Raw genomic sequence first — 24,877 nt, forward strand, 5'->3', positions numbered from 1 at the left:
TGGACATGAAGTAATTAATTTTCATAGATGTTCAGGTGTATTATGAAAATTCGTAAAAGGTTCAAGGGTTCCATGGAACCTTGGTTCTCGCCTGGGATTACTTCCCGCGAAATGAGAATCCATTTATCAGTCTATTACCGGTTTTATAAAAATCAAACTTTTCTTAAGATATTTTTTCTTGATCTGAAATATTAACTTCTACCCAAGTTTTATGACAATCTCTGAAGGTTTTCAAATTTTATTAAAAATAAAATCCCCAGACCGTCTGGTAATTGTGAAAAATTAAGTCCGTTTGTCAACTGAAAATGAAAAAAGAATTCATTCAAAATTTTACTTCAGATATTTATCATAAAAAAGCTTCTGCCAAGGTTAATACAATTCATGACCAGGGGCGGATGCAGGAATTTTCGAAAGGGGGAGCGCTAACCCAGGGCAAAGGGGGGGGGGGTGCAAAGGGGTGCAAAACATATGTCCCGATACAAATGCATTGATCGGCAAAAATAAAGGGGGGTGCTCACCCCCGGAACCCCCCCCCCCCTGGATCCGCCACTGATGACATTCATGGAAGGTTTGACAAAGTAATTGATTTGTAACAAACATTAACCCTAGACTTTATCTACTTGTTAACTTCAAATAGAAGTCCTTCTATCAGTAAAATACGGAAATTTAAATATTATTTCATCATTATGCTCTGGATACTATAAGTATTTTGATCTCAAAAAGCTTCTGTCCAACTCTCGTAAAATTTCATGAAGGTTTAACAAAGTTAATATTTAAAAAAAAAATCCTTAACCACATACTAACTGTGACCTAAATGGTGACGACGCGAACGAAATGTATGATCACTGTCTCGCTTTCGCGACATAATTGTCGCAGGTCGATAAAAATGCAAACCACATATCGAATCTCAGCAGAACTGAAAATGCTTTAAACAAAAGAAAGTAAATAGAATTCACAGAAAATTCATATTTTGACAGAAAATGAACAAATATATAACACGGTACCATTTGATTGACTTTTATTCGCATTTAACATGTTTAAAGCTCTGAAGAAAGAATTACGAAGCTGATGTGCTTTAACCAGTTCTTTTAATTTATTTAGATTAAAATTTTAAAAAAATTTACCAAAATTCAAGTGTACGCCCGGGCGTTTTGACGTAAACGTAGCTACGCGCCTGACAGTCCAGATTTGTAATATATATATTAGTCCGTTCTAGTTGAAAGTTTGTGTAACCGTTATTGTTGCGTTGCTGTTCCGGAACCGAACTAAATATATAATTTTGCTTTCGTATTCAAAATGAAAGTAGACAAAAGTTGACGTAAGCTTGGTAAGTGAGACAGTACGTATATTCTTTCTTTACACGTTAAGACAATGAGTCGGGTGATACACATATAAATACTTGGATCAAATACCAAGAGTACTTTAAACTTATAACATTATCAATCATAGCATGTTGTTGATGTTGCTCGGTACACATACACTATATAGTCATGCTAGTTCATGATACCGTAAACCTGTCGTCAAAAGTATATAGCAGTATTTTTACTCTTGAGTACTTAAAGAAAAAACTATGCATAGATATGGAAAACATTGAGGCAACTCTGGACCAAGATAACAAAAAAGATTCAAAGGCATTTTTTAAAAATGTATACATTATCATGATTATCAAAATTCATGTTTTGTTTTTTTTCTCTATTGTATTTTTCACCTTTTTGCAGTTTTCCTTTGCCAAAATTAACTGAATTGGGAAAGATGTTTGAGACGCTCCTCCCATATAATAGTTAAATGTATAGTGAACTGTATATATACATATTGACATGGTCAATTGAGGAACAATAGTGATATATTTGCCTACAATTAAGCACAGGGACTTGTTTAGTGGGTCAGATGAGGTTTTACTGTTAATGGCGATCGCTATCCTATATCATGTATATAAAACCTTGTCTGACCAATTTTATATAGGATAGCGATCGCAGTAAAACCTTGTCTGACCCACTAAACAATTTTATATAGGATAGCGATCGCCATTGACAGTAAAACCTCGTCTGTCCCACTAAACAAGCCCCTGTGAATTAAGTAATAATAGTACTGTAGACTGCAGTCATGTAGCTAAAGAATTGACGCTGTCAATTGGGCGATTTGACAATCACTAACAATGACTAATGCAATCTTATTGGCAAAGGTAGTTGATCCAGGAAAAAGGTATATACATGTAATTGCAACCATCAAATCAAAATTGATGGAGCAACTCTTCAACTACAGTACTGTACTTATATATTCCTATTATAAAGCATTACAAAAAGATTTGTTTTGTACATTGCCATATATCTGCAGACTTGAAAAAGAAAGCAAAACAAAAAGCAGGTTACTTTATAATTTTTTTAGTGTAAAATGCAAATAGCTATTGCATTTATTTACTGTTCAAGGTACAGCCATGCCTTAAAACTTTCTTAGATGCACAGGTAAGTCTTTACTCATAGTAGATTTTGTGGTATAAAAAAGGCCATATTTGCCCAATCCATATGATGAACCTTGAAATTTAGGACTATTATATCTTTATAACACACAGATGAGTGTGGATAGTATTATCTTTATAACATAACATAATGTGTTATCAATGGTTATAGCTGTCTCTGATAAAACCTTTACAAAAAAACAACCATGCAGTCATAAGTGTGCATTAAGACTTATAGACCAAAGCAGATAAAATATTTATGCTCAAAGGCACATGTTCTTGCAGCAATATTGCATATTAAGTTAGTAAACCAATTCAAACTTTCTTAGGTGCATGGGTTAGTCAAAGATTTTATGGTATAAACTAGATCACATCCTTATGATTTTACAATGCCATAATTGGAGTTCCATTTGATGAACCTTAAAATCTAAGACTAATTAAATTACAACTTTATATTGTCACATAATGTGTTATAGAAGTCTCTGATAAAACCTATACAAGAAAAACAACCATGCAATCATAATAGTGCATTAAGACTTATTCATTACATAACAAACATGACAAAGCAGATAAAATATTTATGCTCAAAGGCACATGTTCATGTGTCAATATCGCATATTAAGTTGGTAAACCGATTAAAATCACTAAGAAGCTCGACTGGGATGACAATTTACCTAGAATTTGAAGGTCAATGAAAATCTTAAGGAAGTGATCTAGACTTTATAATGCTTGAATAACAATGTCAGAACTTTACAGTGCTTAAAGTCATATAAAACAAGTAATCCCTTTCCGATTCAGATTCCAGAGCAATTTTATGGTTTGGGTGTCTGAGACAGCCAATTGATCAGTAACCAAAAGAGATTGAAATGATTAATTAATGAAACCATTTGTTTGCTTTCATAGTTATGAGGAAGTTTTTGAACTATTCCATGCATATATATATGCGGTTCGATGTTAGCCAAGGATCTGTGTTGAAGGCCGTACTTAAACTTTGACCTATGATTGTTTTTCTTTTAAAAATTGTCATGACTAAGACAATTTAAGAGTTGTCTCATTGGCACTCATATCATATCTTCTTACATCTGTAGATAATGATTTAAGTCCTCTATTGATGTAACTAAATTTATTAAGAATCTACAACGTATTAATTCAATTAATATAATGTCATTTAGTGATTGTTGAATGTCCATTGTTTTCCAAAGTTTACCAGATAGTGACATTTAAGGACATGGAGCAGATTCATGAGAAATAAGGGAACTGATAGAATGATGTTTAATTTTAAACAAAATCTCCTTATGAAAATAAGTAAATGAAGTATGATTGCCAATGAGACAACTATCCAGCAAAGTTCACTTAAAATTGATGCAAGCAGTTAATGGAAACTGTACTGCCTTCAACAATGAGAAAACCCATACTGTATAGTCGGGAATAAAAGGCCCCAATAGGAAAGTTATGAAACAATTCAAATGAGATTTCAAAGTAACAGCCTTATTTACAAGAAAACGATAAATATGGCAAACATGATTTAAAGGGAACCACTGAACAATTGGCTTCTGACTCAAGACAGGCATATAAAGAATGTAACAGGGTTTTAAAACATGTTTTTCCGGGCGCTTGACCCTCCCCTTACCTAGGACAGTGGTGTAACAGCACATCATAAGCTAGAACAAACTGTGAAAATCAATTGAAAAAGCTTAACTCATCAGACCAATATTAAGAAGAAAATCATCAAATTTTATCACAGACAGACAGGGTCTTTATCCATGCCTCATCCCTTACAACAAAAAATGCACTTTATTCAAGTACAGATCTGAGAGTACTCACAGTTCAAACCCATTCTCATTTGTTTATACAACTTTCCGTAACAGCTGTATTACAGTGTAAAATAATTTTGGTGTATTTTATTTGTTCTTTTTTTTATGAATTAATTATTATTATTTACCTTCCAGTGCAAATAATTAAATTTGTTTTCCTTCTTGCATCACGGTTTTCCCTTGCACTTGCGTTGTGCAGTGGCCAAAGTTCTAAAGAGAGTTCTTGTAGTTCTCTGTGGTAACTTCATATTGGAAAAGATCAGCTAAATAGATTCATCAGAAAATTCTAAAGATTTTGATAAGATAAAGCATTTTCTTTAAGGTTTAAAAGTCCATGTACACTTGGTTTTAAATAATTTTGCTATTAAGCCATTCAATTATATATTTCATTTTTTAGCTCACCTGGCCCGAAGGGCAAATTGAGCTTTTCTCATCACTTTGCGTCCAACCATGGCTAAAAATAGTACATAGGGTAAAATGCAGTTTTTGGTTTATATCTCTGAAACTGAAGAATTTAGAGCAAATCTGACTGGTGGCTAAAATGTTCATCAGATTTAGATATATATCTGCCCTGAAATTTTCAGACAAATCCGATGACCAGTTGTTTGGTTGCTGCCCCAGTTTTTTGCTATTATCTTAGATATTATTATAGTATTTAATGATATTTCATACTATAAATTATGATTTTAACCTTATTTTACATGATTTCCAAAGCATCAGTAAACACAGGTGAGCGACACAGGCTCTTTAGAGCCTCTAGTTTTAAATTTGAAGTATCATATGATAATGTACATAAAAATGTGAAAGAATAATGCTTGCAAATTTACAGTAGGTAGAAATGCAGGAAAGAGACCTATACTTGGTTTTAGTCTTACCAATAATAAATCCTATTTATGATATGAAAATTAGTCGTGGAGACTGTAGGAAGAAAGACAACTCTATTTTATTCTTGAATGTTATGATTTTTCAGATTAACACAACATATATGTATTCAAGAAACCAAAATGGATATGTTGACGATGATAGTATAACTTACTGAAAAAGGCAGCTGCTCTTGGGATCAACATGAGGAAAAACCAAAATGTGAAAATAAAAGGAGAGAAAGTCACATTAATTCCATATGAAGCTCTCCATGTACCTAAGTAAGACTTTATTATGTATTTATCTTGCAATTATTAACAACTTGATTTGTGCTTTAAATTTTTTTTTGATTATTTATTTATCACATGAAATTAGTGTTTAGCATCAGTTATATTGGCTGAGCTGGTAATATTTAAACATTACACTGTCTGTTTTTCTTAATTTCTATTATACTTGTTTTATCATCATTACTGTTAATGGTTTCATGGTAGCATGTATACTTAGTTCAGTTCCTAAAACAAAAGACTTAAACATGTTAACTATTAGCATTTGCTGCTTCTTGTACAAACAGTAAAAGTTGATATTAAGAGCAACAACTGGTTTGCTCTAAGTTAAAATAATACATACATGTTAGATGACATATATTTATGCTGACTCAGTGACTAGATCTAGTACAAATTAAGCTGGGTATTAAGGTATGATGGTCATAATGGCGGTACTTTCATAATGAATAACTGTAAATTTTCTTGCCAAATGAGGTTAATGGTAATTTTTGTTGCATGATGATAAAATGTACGCTTTCTTATAGATGATAAAAAAATAGACGTTAAATTTTTTTCCAAAAATAATGGTAACGACAACTATTTGAGACCTCTGACTAATCAGGTTAAGGATATAATGACAAATCATGGTAAAACTTAATCCAATTTGACGCTCACAGTAGCCAAAAATGACTGCTTGACAGTAAAGGGCGTTCTTACTCTCAGGAATATTCTTTTTTATGCCTCCGCTGTAGCGGAGGGGGTATTTAGTTTTACCCTTGTCCGTTTGTCGTACTTGCGTCCCAAAATTAGTTTTGTATTGTAACTTGAGTTTGCCTTTACCAAATGTCATGAAACTTATACACAATGCTTTTTACCACAAAACACAGATCACATTTGAATTTTGGTGGCATCACTTTAACCGTTCTAGAGTTATGCCCCTTTATAAATTGAAAAACTGCAAAATACATGTATTTAGTTTTTGTTCTCTAACTCAATTTTGCCTCAACCAAAAGTTATGAAATTTATACATAATGGTTATTACCACAAAATACAGATCTAGTTTGAATGTTGGTTGTGTCAATCTAACCATTCTAGAGTTATGCCCCTTTAAAAATGGAAAAATTACAAAATATTCAGTTTCTGTTCTCTAACTAAAGTTTGCATCAACCAAATGCTATGAATTATACACAATGCTTATTACCACAAAACCAAGATCGATTTTGAATTTTGGTTGCGTCAGTTTTAACTGTTCTAGAGTTATGCCCCTTTCTAAATGGAAAAATTACAAAATTTTTAGTTTCCATTCTGTAATTTAAGTTTGCCTCAACCAAATATTATGAAACACAATGCTTATTATCACAAAACACAGATCAAGTTTGAATAATGAAGGCACCACTTTAACCATTCTAGAGTTATACCCCTTTTTTCAAAAGTTATAGTTTCCGTTTTTTTAATTAAATAGTTTGCCTCAACCAAATGCTATGAAACTTATACACAATGCTTTTCCACAAAACACAGATCAAGTTGAATTTTGATGGCGTCACTTTAATCATTATCAAGTTATGCCCCTTCATAAATCGAAAAATTGAAAAATATTTAGTTTACGTTCTGTAACTTAAGTTTGCTCCAACCAAATATTATGAAACCTATACACAATACTTATTACCACAAAACTAAGATCAAGTACAAGTTAAGGTAGCTTCCCTTTAACAATTCTTGAGTTATGTCCCTTTATAATGTTATATGCAAGCAGGGGAATCATCTGTGTCCCATAAACACATTCCCCTTTTTTTTTTATAATATATAATTATTCTGATATTTATATAGGTACCATTCTTGGATGCAAAGTGAAGACTTACAAGAACTTACTGCATCAGAACCATTGTCATTGGAAGAGGAATATGATATGCAGAGAAGCTGGAGAGAGGATGAAAAGAGTAAGCTCTAAATTAAAACCAATGCCTTTCACCATTTTGAATATTTCAAGATATGTTTGTTTTATGACATTTGTCAACACTAACCCCACTCATGGCATTGCACTCAACTCCTACTTAATAGACTAGTATTGTTAGTTTTCCTATCAAAGGTCTGCGGTTTTCTCTGGACACTCTTGCTTCCTCCACCAATAAAAATTGGCCATCACCAAATAGCCCAAAAGCAGTGCTTAAAAGTGGCGTTAAAACACCAAAAATCAAATCAATGTTATGACTTATGTAGTAATTTGCCATACTTTTATACTTATATGTCTTTTCTTTTTGTGTGATATTTGCTATTTTTATTAATCTGTTGACACTAAGAAGTATATACCAAATACATAATCATGCAGCATTAAGGAGTAAGAGCAAAAACATGTCAGCTCAAACATGTCAATGTCTGAATAATGTGGCTCGGTTGGGTGACATGTCTACTTGCTAACTGTTGCCTTTGGATCTAGCACATCAACAATCTAGCTTAGCATAGGGTTTAGTACAAAGCAGGGTTAATATTCATACTACATTAACATTTTCTCATAATGCATATGTATTTTATTTGCTGCCAGACATTCGTTATTATTATTATCTTTATCATTGACATTATTTGACAAGTCTTGACTTCATAAAATTTCTGATACATAACAAATAATTGTTTGTATTTTTTACTTACAGAATGTACCTTTATAGTTCTACAAACTGGGGGTGTTGATGAAGTACAAGATGAAATAGGTATACAAAGATTTTAATTCATTTATATCATGTCATAAATGAGATGTGGGTATATATGATTTGTCAATGAAAAACCACCTAAAGAGCACAATTTTTTTCTCAAGAAAATCAATGACCATGATGGATGTTTAATGTTAGGAAGCAATTCTAATTTTCTTTTGAACATTTAGGTCAATTTGAATTTGATGTTGTTTTATTTGAAAAAAAGTTTGAAAAGTCCAATATTGATATTCCTTTTAATCATGTTAATATCTTTAGTTTTGACATATATAACTTTGTTACACTACAAAATTAATTTGTTCGTCTTAGGAGGGTTGAGTTTATTTTTGACAAGTTTTCTATTGTCTTTCCTGAGTTAGAACTGTGTCCTTTGTATTTACAGGACAAATGATTGGTGATGTTAATATTTTCTTCAATGATGAGGAAGATGTACACTGTGGGGAAATAGAAATTATGATTGCAGGTGATATTTACATATTATTATTATCATGAATGTTATAGAATAAAAGCCATAGAAGCCAATTTATAAAAAAAAAATGACAAATAAAAACTACAATAGGAATTCTGTGGTAAAAGTTTTTAAATTTTGATAACTTTCTTTAACTATCCTGGATTTGTATAAATCTTGGACAGAAGCTTGTTTATGATCAAAAGCTAGTGTCTAGAAAGAAATTTGTAAAATTTATTTTCTGCTTTTCCTTACATTACTTATAATTGGACTTTTCTACCATCTTAAAACAAAACAGTTAAAGTTTAAAACATAGACAACAGCAAAAGTAGCCAAGACACTGGGTTCCGTGGAACCCTTACAACTTTGTATCAAAAGCGATATTTCTTGTAGGGGTAAATTCAGTAAAAATTTCCAATTAACTTTAAAGCAAAACTATGTCTTGAATTAAATTGATGCCAGATTGACCTTTAAAAATCAGAAGATTTCATAAATCATTCATTAAATTAGTACAAATGTAGCCACATCTTTTGCAACAATAAAAACATAGGGTCATGTGGCATTTTTGTGTATTCATATGGCCTTGTTTACAAACAATGTAGATTCACATTTAATTCCTATACTGACCCCAATTACCTTTCAACCTTGTTATAAGAAAATTAAGTGCTTTAAGCTTTCTTTTTTTTTTTTTTTTTTTACTTTAGTTTTGAATCATCTATCAAAAAATATTTATTACAAACAATATCTACCAATCAGAAGAGCACAGCATTTAAGTTTTATGCAGAAAGCTCCCCTCTAATTGCACATCCCTAATGACATATATGTTTTTATTGAATTTACCCCTGTATCACACTGAATGAAGTGCAATATATGTGTAGGACTTGGAGGTGCGATGTGGACGCTGAAGTGTGATGGCCATGCTGAAGTGTGAAGGCCATGCTGAAGTGCGATGCTCTTTTCGCTGAAGTGCGATAGTTTTGCATGACGTTTGGATATTGTGACATTTAAATACAGCGTTATGAAACAAATGGATTCATAGCCAGGAGAATAAGATTTGTAGATGAAGGTTTCATATATGTACAAAGGAAAGGAAAAAGAATGAAATGAACGATTTAAGTCCCCAACAGTTTTTATACACCCGTCTTTTAGACGGGACGTATTATGGAATTCCATTGTCCGTCCGTCCGTCGTGCCGTCTGTCCGTCCGTCGTCCACACTTCGGACAATAACTCAAAAACACTTTCACCAATTTCCATGAAACTTAAGTGAATTGTTTATATCTATTGACGTAAGCTCCCTTTCGTTTTTTTTTAATTTCAGATTTTAAGTTTTGGATTTATGGGGCTTTATTCATAAAAAAGGGGGGATTTTCAACACTTCGGACAATAACTCAAAAAGGCTTTCACCAATGTCCATGAAACTTTGGTGAATTGTTTATATCTATTGATGTAAGCTCCCTTTTAATTTTTATAAATTTCAGATTTTAAGTTTTGGATTAATGGGGCTTTATTCATAAAAAAGGGGGATTTTTAACACTTCGGATAATAACTCAAAAAGGCTTTCACCAATGTCCATGAAACTTTGGTGAATTGTTTATATCTATTGATGTAAGCTCCCTTTCAATTTTTATAAATTTCAGATTTTAAGTTTTGGATTTATGGGGCTTTATTCATAAAAAAAGGGGGATTTTTAACACTTCGGACAATAACTCAAAAAGGCTTTCACCAATGTCCATGAAACTTTGGTGAATTGTTTATATCTATTGATGTAACAAATAATACTTAATAAAATCTGATGAAAACATAAAATTTGTAAAATCTTTAGTTCAATTTAAAACATTAAATTTTTTGTTAAAAATAGGTTCCATGAATGTCATACGTTTGTACTATTATTGAATGGTTGCAAGGATGAAAGCACATTAGCAGTCCCTGAGATAATAACTGTTCCCTGAGGCATATATCATTTTATGATAACATTTTTACTATCTAAGCTATGGATAAAAATCAAATACTGTTTTTGCATATAGGATGTTTTACTCTTGTTAAAATTGATTGCAATTGAAATCACAAATGATACCTTAGCATTGCAGCTTTTTTAAAGAGTTTGGTTTCGGTGGAAGGGTTGAGCGCAATAAAAAATGTTATAAAACATAACTAGTCTACAATAGCACATAATAAGTGAACAAGTGACAACATGAAAATCCTAACATGTGACTAAATATTCCTTTCAGTAGAGTCACTTTCACCATCTTCACTTTCCCTGTTATCTTCTTGCTGCTCCTCATTGTCATTGTAGTCTTTTTTGCCATTTTTATAAGCCCGTCGTCAATGAAATCCTTACTTTCATCACCTACTTCCTCATTTAGATCATAACTTTCAGTAGAGTCACTTTCACCATCTTCACTTTCCCTGTTATCTTCTTGCTGCTCCTCATTGTCATTGTAGTCTTTTTTCCATTTTTATACGCCCGTCGTCTTTCAAACAACGCCATATCATGCTCTAAAGCGCAGCCCTTTATTGAGCATGTTTTGATCTTATATAAAATTCTTTATTTCTCTCAAGTATACATCACATGATTTTGTGTGGACAACTTTTAAAATAATATATTAATTATTAGCAATGTTTTCATTATATCAAGTAACGATACTTTTGTTTTATTCTCGAGATGAATCCTGCTTTGTAAGAAAACGGGCAATCTTAGTTATTGTATTGTGTTTAAAGTATTAATAAACTGCAATGGGTTAGGCCAAAATAAACCCAAATGGTGCCAACTTGTTGTACTTCTCAGTTTCTGCTGCTTAGCTGAACATCAGCTAATTTTCAAGCTATTGACAGAACAAGCGCCACATCTCACTATTTTTTTTTTTAATTTTTATTATTTTCAAGATTTACAACAAATACAACACATCAAACATACATACAGTAATATTAGCGATAGATTTGAATATGTATTTATTTATGACAATAAACATTGTTGTAAATTAATTTTTTCTATTTATATGAAAAAAAAAGAAGCAAGAAAATACAGAAGAAAATATAATTAGAGTTAAATGTTTATGTACCACTGTGTGGCACTTGAGAATTTTAAAGAATTTTATAAAAAAAAAAGAAAAAAAAAGGAAGAGGTTAAAAAAAATATCCTGTAAGATTTTCAGTACATAATAATTGTGCTATTAGATACAATAATATTTTATGTTAGTTTTGACAATAAATATAGATTGTAAAAACAAATGACAAATTGAATTATAAAAATAATACTTTAAATGCATTCCACATGGTATCAAAGTGTTTTTGTCTCTTATTTTTGACTGCCATTATTTTTTCTAAATTGTACATATATTTTAACTTTTCTTTAATGGCACTGACTGAAAGATCTTTTGAAAAACATCTACTGTTGTATATATATTGTTTCATGTATAGAAAAATCAAATTATATGGGTCACCTTTTCGAACTTTTGATATATCTCCAAAAATAAAATTCAACTTATTCAATGGCAGGCTTACCCCACCAGATAAGAACCAATAATCTACATCTTGTAAAAAATTTTGGATAATCTCACAATTCCACAGAATATGTTCAACAGTTTCATCTTCTAATTTACAAAAAGTACATAGAGGGTTATCGATAAGTTTGATTTTACATAAAAATTTATTTGTGGCAAGAATTCTATGGTTGATTCTGTACTGAAGCCACTGTAGTTTTGTATTGACAGTGACTGTAAAAGGTAGTTTGAATATATGTTTCCAAATAAGATCTTCACTTAATATTTCACTCCACTTCAGTTGTCCTGTTGGAGTCACCTTGTTACTTATGAGTATTTTGTACATATCTTTAGTACCTTTTCTACTTTTAAAAAAGACTTGTAAGCAAGCTGGAATAAATGGACAACATAACTTATATGAACCTTTTTTGTAATTGTTTGCTGCTTTTTTAATAGCAGAAATAACACTCATGTAATTCAGAAAATTTACATTGATATCATAACATTGCTGTAACAATTCTAATGAAATAAAACATCCATGTTCATCTATTACATCATTAACATATTGTAAACCATGATTAAACCAATGTTGATAAAAAACAGGTTTATTACCAATTCTGATCATATTGTTAAACCAAATAGGACTTGATAAAAAATATTCATAGTCCATATTTCTTTCTTTATCAGTAATCATTTCCCATGCTCTGAATACATCTTTCCAAAAACTGTTTTTGATATATAAACTAGCTTGTTTGATATACTGAACACCACAATTAAAAAGTTTATTTTTATCAATATCAGACATCAAAATACTTTGCCACTTATTATCTCTCTGAAAAATCCTTCTTATCCATGATGATTTTAGTGCCATGGTAAAACTATAAAGATCTATCATTTTTAATCCTCCCTCCAAATATTCTTTAATCAATATGTCCTTCTTCACTCTATGAATAGGAGAATTCCATACAAAAGAATAAAAAAACTGAAATATAGACTTTTTGATGACGTTCGAAGAAGACTGCAGGAAAGAAAATGAACACTTGACTTTATAAATTGATAATTTTTGAATAAGATATATATACTAACATAGAAATTTGAAAACAAACTATATATAAATACTATTAAATTATTGTTCAAACATTAGGTTGGCAAAATTAGTTGTAAAATATAAATTCTGCAATACTATAAATTTTGACATAAAAAGTATAGAATGATACTTTTGTGTTGCCATATTGAATCATTTACATATGTTTTTAATCTTTTTTCATTACAATTTCTTCAAATTCACTGTCTTCAATTTCTGCTAATTATCATGTTTGATATCTATATATCCTGTTACTGTCAGCAATGTTGTGCTGTTTTTGAAAAATATTTTATGTTGTATATTGATACAAAGTTATTACAAATATGGGTTCTTTAAAAATTCTATCTGTTAATTGTCAGGGACTCAGAGATAAAGTTAAAAGAAAAGATGTCTTTAATATGCTGAAGTTAAAAGCATGTAATATTTACTGTATCCAGGATACACATTTTACAAGTGATTTAGAAAATAGTATTAGATCTATGTGGGGATATGAAAGTTATTTTTCTTCTGTCAGTTCCAATTCTAGAGGAGTTGCTATATTATTCAACAATAATTTTGAGTTCAAAGTGTTAAAAGAAAAAAAAGATATAAATGGTAACTATTTGATTTTAGAAATTTTTGTAGAAAATCAAAAAATTACTTTAGTGTGCTTATATGGACCAAATATGGATAGTCCTGATTTTTTTCATAATATTATGGGCATTGTTGATGATTTTGAAAATGAAAGTTACATAATTTGTGGTGACTTCAATCTTGTACAGAACCCTTATATGGATTATTGTAACTACAAACATACTAATAATCCTAAGGCTAGAGATAGTATTTTAGGAATCATAGAAGAAAGAAGTTTAATAGATCCATTTAGGGAGCTTTATCCCAATGTCCAAAGGTATACTTGGAGAAAAAGAACTCCATTTAAACAGGCTAGATTGGACTTCTTTCTTCTTACAGATAATATGTTAAATAGTCTCAAAAACTGTGAAGTACATCCAAGTTATCGTTCAGATCATTCTATGGTATTACTTGAACTGGAATTTAATCCTTTTATTAGAGGAAAAGGTTTATGGAAGTTCAACAACTCCTTACTTTATGATATAGAATATATAAATACAGTTAAACAAAAGATAAGTGAAATCAAAGCACAATATTGTGCACTAGTTTATGATTTTGACAATATTGATGAGATAGATAATGAAGATATTCAAATGAGAATTAATCACCAACTTTTTCTTGAAACTTTATTAATGGAAATCAGGGGGAAAAGTATTTCTTATTCCAGTTACAAAAAAAGGGAATCTGAAAAAAGGGAAACAACTTTACGAAATGAAATTATACAGTTAGAGGAGAATGTTGACGAACTTTCAATAACTAAACTTGAGAGCAAAAAAATTGAACTTGAGCAATTACGTATTAAAAAATTAAAGGGTAAAATAGTCAGATCACGTGTTCAATGGATAGAGGAAGGTGAAAAACCAACAAATTATTTTTGTGGACTGGAGTCAAAAAATTTTATGAGTAAAATTATACCAAAAATTGAAAGAGATAATGGGGAAATACTTACTGATCAGAACAAAATTTTAAAAGAAGTAAAACTTTTCTATGAAAATTTATATAAGAAGAGAGATAACTCAAGTTCAGTAGCTGATCTGAAAGAAGATCTTAAAAATGTAAATGTTCCAATACTTTCTAATGGTGAGAAGGAGAGCTTGGAGGGTAAAATCACAGTCAAAGAGGCTGGACAGGCATTAAAAAATATGAAAAATAATAAAACTCCTGGCTCTGATGGCTTTTCTACTGAATTTTTTAAATTTTTTTGGAAAGATCTCCATTTTTTTGTGGTTGAATCTTTAAATTATGGTTCAGAACAGGGAGAATTGTCAGTAACACAAAAGCAAGGAATTATTACTTGCCTGCCAAAAGGAAATAAACCACGTCATTTTTTGAAAAATTGGCGTCCTATTTCACTTTTAAACACTGTCTATAAAATTGGGTCAGCAGTAATTGCAAACAGATTTAAGACTGTCCTTGACAAACTTATTAATCTTGATCAGACTGGTTTTATCAGTGGGAGGTACATAGGAGAAAATATAAGGCTTTTATATGATATCATGCAATACACAGAAGATCATGAAATACCTGGACTCTTGTTGTTAATTGATTTCGAAAAGGCTTTTGATTCTATTTCTTGGGATTTTTTGCTAAATGTTTTAGAGTTCTTTAATTTTGGGGAATCAATTATCAACTGGATAAAAGCTTTTTATAATAATATCAAGTCTGCAGTTATACAAGGGGGTAACCTTTCTGAATTTTTTAACATAGGTCGAGGCTGCCGACAAGGTGACCCCCTTTCACCTTATCTTTTCATCCTTTGTGCTGAGATTCTTGCACTAAAGATAAGAGGAAATAAGGAAATTAGTGGTATTGAAGTAACTCAAGTTGAGCATAAGTTGTCACAGTTTGCCGATGACACTTCATTGATTTTAGATGGTAGTGAAAAATCTTTATATGAATCCTTATCTGAATTGGAATGGTTTGCAAAAATATCTGGTTTAAATATAAATTTTGAGAAAACACAAGTAATTTGGTTTGGAAGTAAAAAGTATAGCAAGGAAATTTTATGTCCCGAAGTTAACCTTTCATGGGGGGAGACAACTTTTAAACTACTTGGGATAAATTTTGATGTGGACTTGGACAATATTGTCAACATCAACTATAATGATAAAATTATACAGATTAAGAACATAATAAAACAATGGTCAAAAAGAAACCTTACAGTAATAGGTAGAATAACTGTGATAAAAACTCTTGTTTTACCTATTTTAAACCACCTTATTACGTCTTTGCCTAATCCTTCAAACAGTGTATTCCACATCTCACTATTATTATGTCAAGCATAAATCAGTAGTTTTTATTTCTTAAAAACTGTTATGATTTATTAGATAAATGGATGCATGAGTGTTGTGAGAAATTTCGTAGCTACTGACATGACAAGAACAAGTTACTAGTATATTTGATAGAATTAAGTGTATCCTACTTAGTTAGTACTTTAAAGAGCGCCATGCTGAACCTGTTTTTTTTAATCACACTTGAACGCTTATTATGAAAACAATGTCCCCTAACTCGATTCCATTTTACCTAATCTGAGCCATCCAGTCTATTTTCTGACTCCATACTGTTGTATACTAAGCCAAAAAAAAATAGCAAATTGAAAATTTAAGTCTTTAGTTTGGCCTGACCAGAAAACCCTGTCTTCCAAATGCAGGCTAGCACACTAACCACTACACTGCCACATTTAAAATGGGGTTTCAACTTCAGAACATCGCATTTAGCTAGTATACACAACGTCAATGTTTGACCATCCCACTTCAGCGTACCCACAAACCCACTTCAGCGTATCTAACAACCAGTTAGTGTCAAAATGTCACCATTGCACTTCAGCGTGTTAACCAACGCACTTCAGCCTTTTCTACAATGTGGAACACAACTTTGACGTTTCTATTAACTTTTAATTACGTCAGTGAAGACTTTTAGAAAAGATCATAGCTGACAACTTTTTATGTATGAATGACAACAGACAAATGGGATATGGGAAATGTTGTAAATTTAGATTACATCTTCGAAAATCATAGGTTTAATACCCTGACATAAAAAAGACAAATCAGTTTTGTTGAAAAGCTCTGACAATAGTTCTTCAGGAAAAAAATGATTTATATGTCAGCAGGATTGTCTCAGCTCAAAACTTGTTCAAATTTTCCTATTACAGTCCAAAAAAGATATATTTTGCACATTCTTATTAAACAATTTTACAATGTCCTTGTATTGTAATCTTTTTATACGACCGCAAAAATTGAAAATTTTTTGGTCGTTTATTGGTATGATGTTGGCGTCATCGTCTGCGTCGTCGTCGTCGTCGTCCGAATACTTTTAGTTTTCGCACTCTAACTTTAGTAAAAGTGAATAGAAATCTATGAAATTTTAACACAAGGTTTATGACCACAAAAGGAAGGTTGGGATTGATTTTGGGAGTTCTGGTCCCAACATTTTAGGAATTAGGGGCCAAAAAGGGCCAAAATAAGCATTTTCTTGGTTTTCGCACTATAACTTTAGTTTAAGTAAATAGAAATCTATGAAATTTAAACACAAGGTGTATAACCATAAAAAGAAGGTTGGCTTTGATTTTGGGAGTTTTGGTATGTGTGTGTATGTAGATTCTTAATTTTGGTCCCGTTTTCAAATTGGTCTACATTAAGGTCCAAAGGGTCCAAAATTAAACTTATTTTGTTTCTAACAAAAATTGAATCCTTGGGGTTCTTTGATATGCTGAATCTAAAAATGTACTTAGATTTTTGATTATTGGCCCAGTTTTCAAGTTGGTCCAAATCAGGGTCCAAAATTAAACTTTGTTTGATTTCATCAAAAATTGAATAATTGGGGTTCTTTGATATGCCAAATCTAACTGTGTATGTAGATTCTTAATTTTTGGTCCCGTTTTCAAATTGGTCTACATTAAAGTCCAAAGGGTCCAATATTAAACTAAGTTTGATTTTAACAAAAATTGAATTCTTGGGCTTTTTTGATATGCTGAATCTAAACATGTACTTAGATTTTTGATTATGGGCCCAGTTTTCAAGTTGGTTCAAATCAGGATCCAAAATTATTATATAAAGTATTGTGCAATAGCAAGAAATTTTCAATTGCACAGTATTCAGCAATAGCAAGAAATCTTCAATTGCACAGTATTGTGCAATAGCAAGAAATTTTCAATTGCCACTATTGCGCAATAGCAAGAAATCTCTAATTGCACAATATTGTGCAATAGCAAGAAATTTTCAATTGAAGTTATCTTTCTTTGTCCAGAATAGTGGTTGAATCAACTTAAATCATTGTTTTATACAATATACAATGTATATTCACTTTTACTATCAACTGATAAATTAAAACAATCTTTACCTTTCAGTGATAACAAGCACTTTATTTTACATTTTAATATTTTATGATGTATTTAAATGAGTAGTTATTGTTGCAAACTCCATTAGAAATTTGAATTGAGATCAGTTTTAGAAAAAGGGAAAGGGGGATGTGAAAAAAAGGGGGGGGGGTTAAATTTTTCTTATTTCAGATTTCATAAATAAAAAGAAAATTTCTTCAAACATTTTTTCAACAGCATAGTGAATTGCTCAAAGGCCAAAAAAATATTTTAAGTTCATTAGACCACATTCATTCTGTGTCAGAAACCTATGCTGTGTCAACTATTTAATCACAATCCAAATTTAGATCTGAATCCAGCTTGAATGTTGTGTCCATACTTGCCCCAACCGTTCAGGGTTCAACCTCTGCAGTCATATAAAGCTGCGCCCTGCGGAGCATCTGGTTCATATTTTTATGAGTAAAATGTCAAAATTTCAAATTTTGAAATCACTAAATAAAAATTGTATAAACATGCTCATTTAATAGAAAAATTTTGAGAAAGGCTAAATGTATGGGAATTTGTATTTTGTTTCATGTGAAAATGGAAAATATTTGTTTCAATTCACATTTAATGGATACATTTTTTATTTTTAGATTTTTTTAGTCTTGTTATTGATTTTGGGAGTTCTGGTCCCAACATTTTAGGAATTAGGGGCCAAAAAGGGCCAAAATAAGCATTTTCTTGGTTTTCGCACTATAACTTTAGTTTAAGTAAATAGAAATCTATGAAATTTAAACACAAGGTGTATAACCATAAAAAGAAGGTTGGCTTTGATTTTGGGAGTTTTGGTATGTGTGTGTATGTAGATTCTTAATTTTGGTCCCGTTTTCAAATTGGTCTACATTAAGGTCCAAAGGGTCCAAAATTGCTCAAAGGCCAAAAAAATATTTTAAGTTCATTAGACCACATTCATTCTGTGTCAGAAACCTATGCTGTGTCAACTATTTAATCACAATCCAAATTTAGATCTGAATCCAGCTTGAATGTTGTGTCCATACTTGCCCCAACCGTTCAGGGTTCAACCTCTGCAGTCATATAAAGCTGCGCCCTGCGGAGCATCTGGTTCATATTTTTATGAGTAAAATGTCAAAATTTCAAATTTTGAAATCACTAAATAAAAATTGTATAAACATGCTCATTTAATAGAAAAATTTTGAGAAAGGCTAAATGTATGGGAATTTGTATTTTGTTTCATGTGAAAATGGAAAATATTTGTTTCAATTCACATTTAATGGATACATTTTTTATTTTTAGATTTTTTTAGTCTTGTTATTGGACTCTTTTCACATCAAAATCATGATAAACAAAACTGGTCTCAGTGGGACATAAAACCTCAATGATCCCATGATAAGTTATCTCCCCTTGAAGTATACTGACTCACCTTAAAACCCAATGAATTTTGAACTGTATCATAAAAATGACCTGATGATTTGTAAGTCAGAATTAAAGTACATTGAAAAAATGATAAACTTTTAGTCAGAATGATGTCTTTTGATGTAATAACTCGTTTATTGGTCTTCAGATTAATTTTATGGTATTGGCCTTTTAAATAATGTCTGATGTCATTAGATTTGTTTACATTTTCAATAAAAAAATATGATTGCATCTAAAAAAACATATATCTTTTGATTGTAGATGAAAAGACGTTGACATCTCATTTGTAACATGTTTTTGCATATTTAACAGCACACATAAACATGATAAAGAATTGATAATTTTTTTTTAGAACCAAGGGCCAGAGGTAAAGGTTGTGGGAAGGAAGCTTTGTTTTCAATGATGAGATATGGTATGTTAATACTAAATTGCAGGATACAACAAGATAACAGTCTCAGACCACAATTGTTCTTCCCATTGGTTACAATTCATCTCTTTGTTAAAGTCAAATTGAAAAAAAATAAATTGCTCTGCATCAAACATGAAATAAATTTAAATCCAGGACAATCCATCTGTGCCTTTTCTTTTGAGAGCCCTATTGACATGCCAACGATAGGATTTGGATCTTGAATAAATGCTGAAAGCTAACTTCTACCTTGCTTTCATGTTGGCCAAATCACTACTTTCACTTTCAGCAATAAATTTTTCCCACTCATTTTACTTAGTTCAATATCTATGCAACTGATAGGACCATTTAAATAGTGAACATTTCAAAGTAAACAGTAGTCAGAATGCTCAGGAAGAAATACCCCCTCTAGTATTTGGGAACCAAGGGAATTAACATAGTGGAGAGACCTGTATAGGAGGTCCGAAAGTCTGAGGTTTGAGAAGATACCTGTATAGGAGGTCTGAAAGTCATAAACATGAAAAATAACATGAACAGTTTGAAATCAACATCTATTAGAAGGAGAATCAGAAATAATGAAAAACTTGTAAAACATAGCACAATTGGTACCATTTCATACACCATAGGCACATCTTGGAAGTGTACTTATTGTCAGTAATGCTGTCATATTTCTGTCTGTCATATTTGGGGCCTATGTGACAGAGTTGTCAGCTTAGACATAAACATGCAACTCATGCCTATCTTGTACAAACCAGTGTATTTTTATTTTTCATTAATTTGCTATGATCCTGATTGTCCATTGTAAAGTTGCCTCTGGAACTTTAACAGCATTCAGTCAATCTAAAAACAAACAAAATTTTTAACCATATTGAAATTTAAGCAAAAATATGTTCACAAGTTACTAGTAATGATTTTTTTTTTTATCATAATTATCTGTACCTCAAATTATCTGTTTTCAGGAATAGAAGAACTTGATATGAAGAGATTTACAGCAAAAATTGGCATGGACAACAAACCTAGTTTGTCGATGTTTAAAAGTATAGGTTTTAGTGAGGTAGGACTGTCCACTTTTTATACGATGGGACATTTTTCAGTAAACCAATGTTGTTCCGTCCATCACACTTTGTCATCTCAAATTTGATCCAACCAATTCTTAGATAATTTTTAGACAACTTTATGATTAACAGATAAAAGCTTTTGATTTTGAAAATGTTAGACAGTCACTCAAGAGTTGCAGGACTTTAATGGTTAGATTTCAGACAATTTTTCATGTTTCATACACTAACCCCAATATCCCTGGATTGATTTTCTCAAAACTTTACATTATTAATGGGATTGATAAAATGATCATAAACTCCCTTTTGACAATTTTTTTAATTTTCTAGTTCGTATCTCCAGAGTTATATGACTTCAATTGTCACATTTAAGTAAATTTTTCACATATTGTACCATAACTTGAGTTTGCCTGGATTTGTAATACTTGAAAATTTACATAAATGTTTGGTCCATATCTTTTCCATTACCAGAAATTCTCTTTTACTATACTCTTTCTTACATCATTTAAACGTTTAATGGGCTACATGGATCCCTGCATCCTTCAACTGATAAAGTAATTGTGAATGCTTTACATTTTTCAATCATTCTTATGTACAAAATCCAACCCTGCCTTAAGACATATATTAATTTTATCATTAAAAACCAGTTATTGAAGCAGTCACAAAGAAGTTATCCCAAAACTAGAGGCTCTAAAGAGCCTGTGTCGCTCACCTTGGTCTATGTGAATATTAAACAAAGGACACACTGTCAGATGGATTCAAGACAAAATTGTGGTTTGGTGATGGTGATGTGTTTGTAGATCTTACTTTACTGAACATTCTTGCTGCTTACAATTATCTCTATCTATAATGAACTTGGCCCAGTAGTTACAGTGGAAAATGTTAGTAAAATTTTACAAATTTTGTGAAAATTGTTAAAAAATGACTATATAAAGGGCAATAACTCCTTAGGGGGTCAATTGACCATTTTGGTCATGTTGACTTCTTTTCAGGTCTTACTTTGCTGTACATTATTGCTGTTTACAGTTTATCTCTATCTATAATAATGTTCAAGATAATAACCAAAAACAGCAAAATTTCCTTAAAATTACCAATTCAGGGGCAGCAACCCAACAACAGGTTGTCCGATTCATCTGAAAATTTCAGGGCAGATAGATCTTGACCTGATCAACAATTTTACTCCATGTCAGATTTGCTCTAAATGCTTTGGTTTTTGAGTTATAAGCAAAAAACTGCATTTTACCCCTATGTTCTATTTTTAGCCATGGCGGCCATCTTGGTTGGTTGGCCGGGTCACCGGACATATTTTTTAAACTAGATACCCCAATGATGTTTGTGGCCAAGTTTGGTTTAATTTGGCCCAGTAGTTTCAGAGGAGAAGATTTTTGTAAAAGTTAACGACGACGGACGACGACGGACGGCGGACGCAAAGTGATGGGAAAAGCTCACTTGGCCCTTCGGGCCAGGTGAGCTAAAAATAATCATCCCTTACCTCAACGCACTAACATAAATTTTATGCCTATCAAATGCAAAAATGATGTCAAATAACGTCACCTAAATAAAACACTTTGACGGAAAGATAAGGATTGGAATCCAGCATATACTGTTGGAATTGGTGAACATTAAAAAAACGTTCAATTTGAAAAGGTTCTGATATTATCATTTCAGGGTTATGGGACTTTGACCAAAAATATTTTTTTTTAAATATGTTGCACTAGCTCTAGTATGCTTTGATCAAATTACTACAAACTTAATACTGTTGTTAAAATTTATGAATGTAGATTTGCTATTCATTTTGAACCTTTTCTGGTGTATCATTTCAGAGTTAGGGACTTTTGACAGTCATATTTAATGCAATAGTTATTATTATATGCCTAATTAAGGGTATGCTCAGACATGTTTTTCTACAGAGCCATTTATTTACTAATGATTAAATTTATTAAATGTCCCATTTTATATTCTCAACAATTTCAATATGCAAAAAAGAGTGTATTTTACACTCTTGGCTCAGCTGTTTATAATGATTCACAATATCTAAGATAACTTTCAAATTTGTTCGCTATCTAAACCATTTAGACTTGGGACAGGCACATGTACATGGAATAGGGGTTTAGACTTAATACAGGTACATGTACTTGTTGCATTTTGGAATAGGCATATGTTCATAATGTTGGGTAAAGACTTGGGACAGATGCATGTACATAAAATAGGGGTTAAGACTTGAGACAGGTATAAAACTTGTTGTTAGGTTAAGACTCGGAACAGGCATATATATATATATATATATATATAATGTTGTGTGAAGAATTGGGACAGGCACATGTACATGAAGTTGTGTTAAGACTTTGAAAAAGTCCATGCACATGTTGTTTGATTAAGACTTGGGACAGGCATATGTGCAAAATGTTGGGTTAAGACTTAGAACAGGACTATGTACATATTTTTGGGTTAAGACTTGGAACATGCTCATGTACATGTTGTCAGATAAAGACTTCGAATATGGACATGTACAGGCCATGTTAATGGGGAAAAAATTAGGACAGACACTGTCTCACATGTATATGTTGTAGGCCTGAATTTTAAACAAGCACATGAACATGTTGCAGGGTTAAAGTCTTGTTTTAATGAGGGAGATACATTCCTTAACTTATAATAATTTCTATCATTTTGTAACAGCAAATTTTAATTACACAAAAAATCCGTATTTTCATGCCAGTACCGAAGTACTGGCTACTGGGCTGGTGATACCCTCAGGGACTCATAGTCCACAAGCAGAGGCATCGACCCAGTGGTAGTAATAACTCAACCTCTTTAAATTGTCATTCTGTCCTTTTAATTGATTTTATGTTTAACTAAATATTTACCTAGTACATTACAATATGGAATTAAGAACATACAATTTTTTTATTTCAGATTTCAAAGAGTGAAGTGTTCAGTGAGATAACTCTAGAACTAAATATTGATGATGACTTTAAAAAAAATGTGTATGACAGAACAAAAACATTCCAAATCTTAAACTACAGATAAAATTGAATAAAGCATATTATGGATATAGCAGTGCCAGAGGAAAATGATGAAAGAAAGAACTGAACAATAGTCTTTTCGTGAATTTCAGCAAACATATTCATGTTGTGTTTAATTGACAATATAATCATCAAACTAAATATTATAATTATAACCCAATAGAAATATTTTTTATTCCTTGACTGCATTGGAGAGGAACAGTAAATATATGCGTCCATATTTAGTTAAAATATTGTCATTAACCTAATGTATTGCGTAGGAATAGTGCCATGCTCTATGTCTGCTTTAGAAATGTTGCTACAACCCATTTAAAGATTGCAGTCAAATTTTTGTCTATTTCCCAGATACCTGTATTTTCTAGTGGCAATTACTGGCCTACATTTCGGTAGATTTATCAGTAAGCATGAATAGTTCCACAAAGCATTCAGCAAACTTTCATTCATTTCATTAAAAATGCAGAAGTTGTTTGATTAATTAAAAATCTAAGAAATTTTGAACCTGCTGAAATAGGGAACATCTAGCCATACAACCGGAACTAACTTGGGTTGTTTAAAAATACATCTAGTGCATACAATCTTAAATGTTCTGCCATACTTGTTATTAATTTGGTTAACTTAGACCATATCTACAATGAATAAGTTGTTATGTTAATAAAAAAGTATAATAACAAAAAAAACTGAACTCCGAGGAAAATTCATAACTGAAAGTCCGTAATGAAATGGCAAAATCAAAAGCACAAACACATCAAACGAATGGATAACAACTGTCATATTCCTGACTTCGTACAGGCGTTTTCTTTTGTAAAAAAATAAGGGTAAAACCTGGTCTTACAGCTAGCTAAACCTCTCACTTGTATCAACTGTCATATTCCTGACCTTGCACAAGCATTTTCTTATGTAGAAAATGGTTGACTAAACCTGGTTTTATAGCTAACGAAACCT

At 31.4% G+C, this 24,877-nt stretch overlaps 1 protein-coding gene across 2 annotated transcripts; it reads left to right on the forward strand.

Annotated features, from left to right (window-relative positions):
* The first annotated feature begins 1,254 nt into the window (after positions 1–1,254).
* LOC143045100 (N-acetyltransferase 9-like protein) lies at positions 1,255–24,153 on the forward strand. Of its 2 annotated transcripts, none has more exons than XM_076217398.1 (8): positions 1,255–1,327; positions 5,240–5,411; positions 7,221–7,330; positions 8,039–8,095; positions 8,478–8,558; positions 19,804–19,863; positions 20,817–20,911; positions 23,826–24,153. In XM_076217398.1, exons 2-8 carry the CDS (start codon positions 5,335–5,337, stop codon positions 23,937–23,939), a joined length of 594 nt encoding a protein of 197 aa, XP_076073513.1. In that variant the 5' UTR covers positions 1,255–1,327; positions 5,240–5,334; the 3' UTR covers positions 23,940–24,153. The 2 variants fall into 2 exon arrangements, with proteins under 2 accessions (XP_076073513.1, XP_076073514.1); XM_076217399.1 differs by having other exon boundaries at positions 1,317–1,339.
* Positions 24,154–24,877: the final 724 nt, after the last annotated feature.

Source organism: Mytilus galloprovincialis, chromosome 9 (genome assembly GCF_965363235.1).
Source record: "Mytilus galloprovincialis chromosome 9, xbMytGall1.hap1.1, whole genome shotgun sequence".
Taxonomy (NCBI): Eukaryota; Metazoa; Mollusca; class Bivalvia; order Mytilida; family Mytilidae; genus Mytilus; species Mytilus galloprovincialis.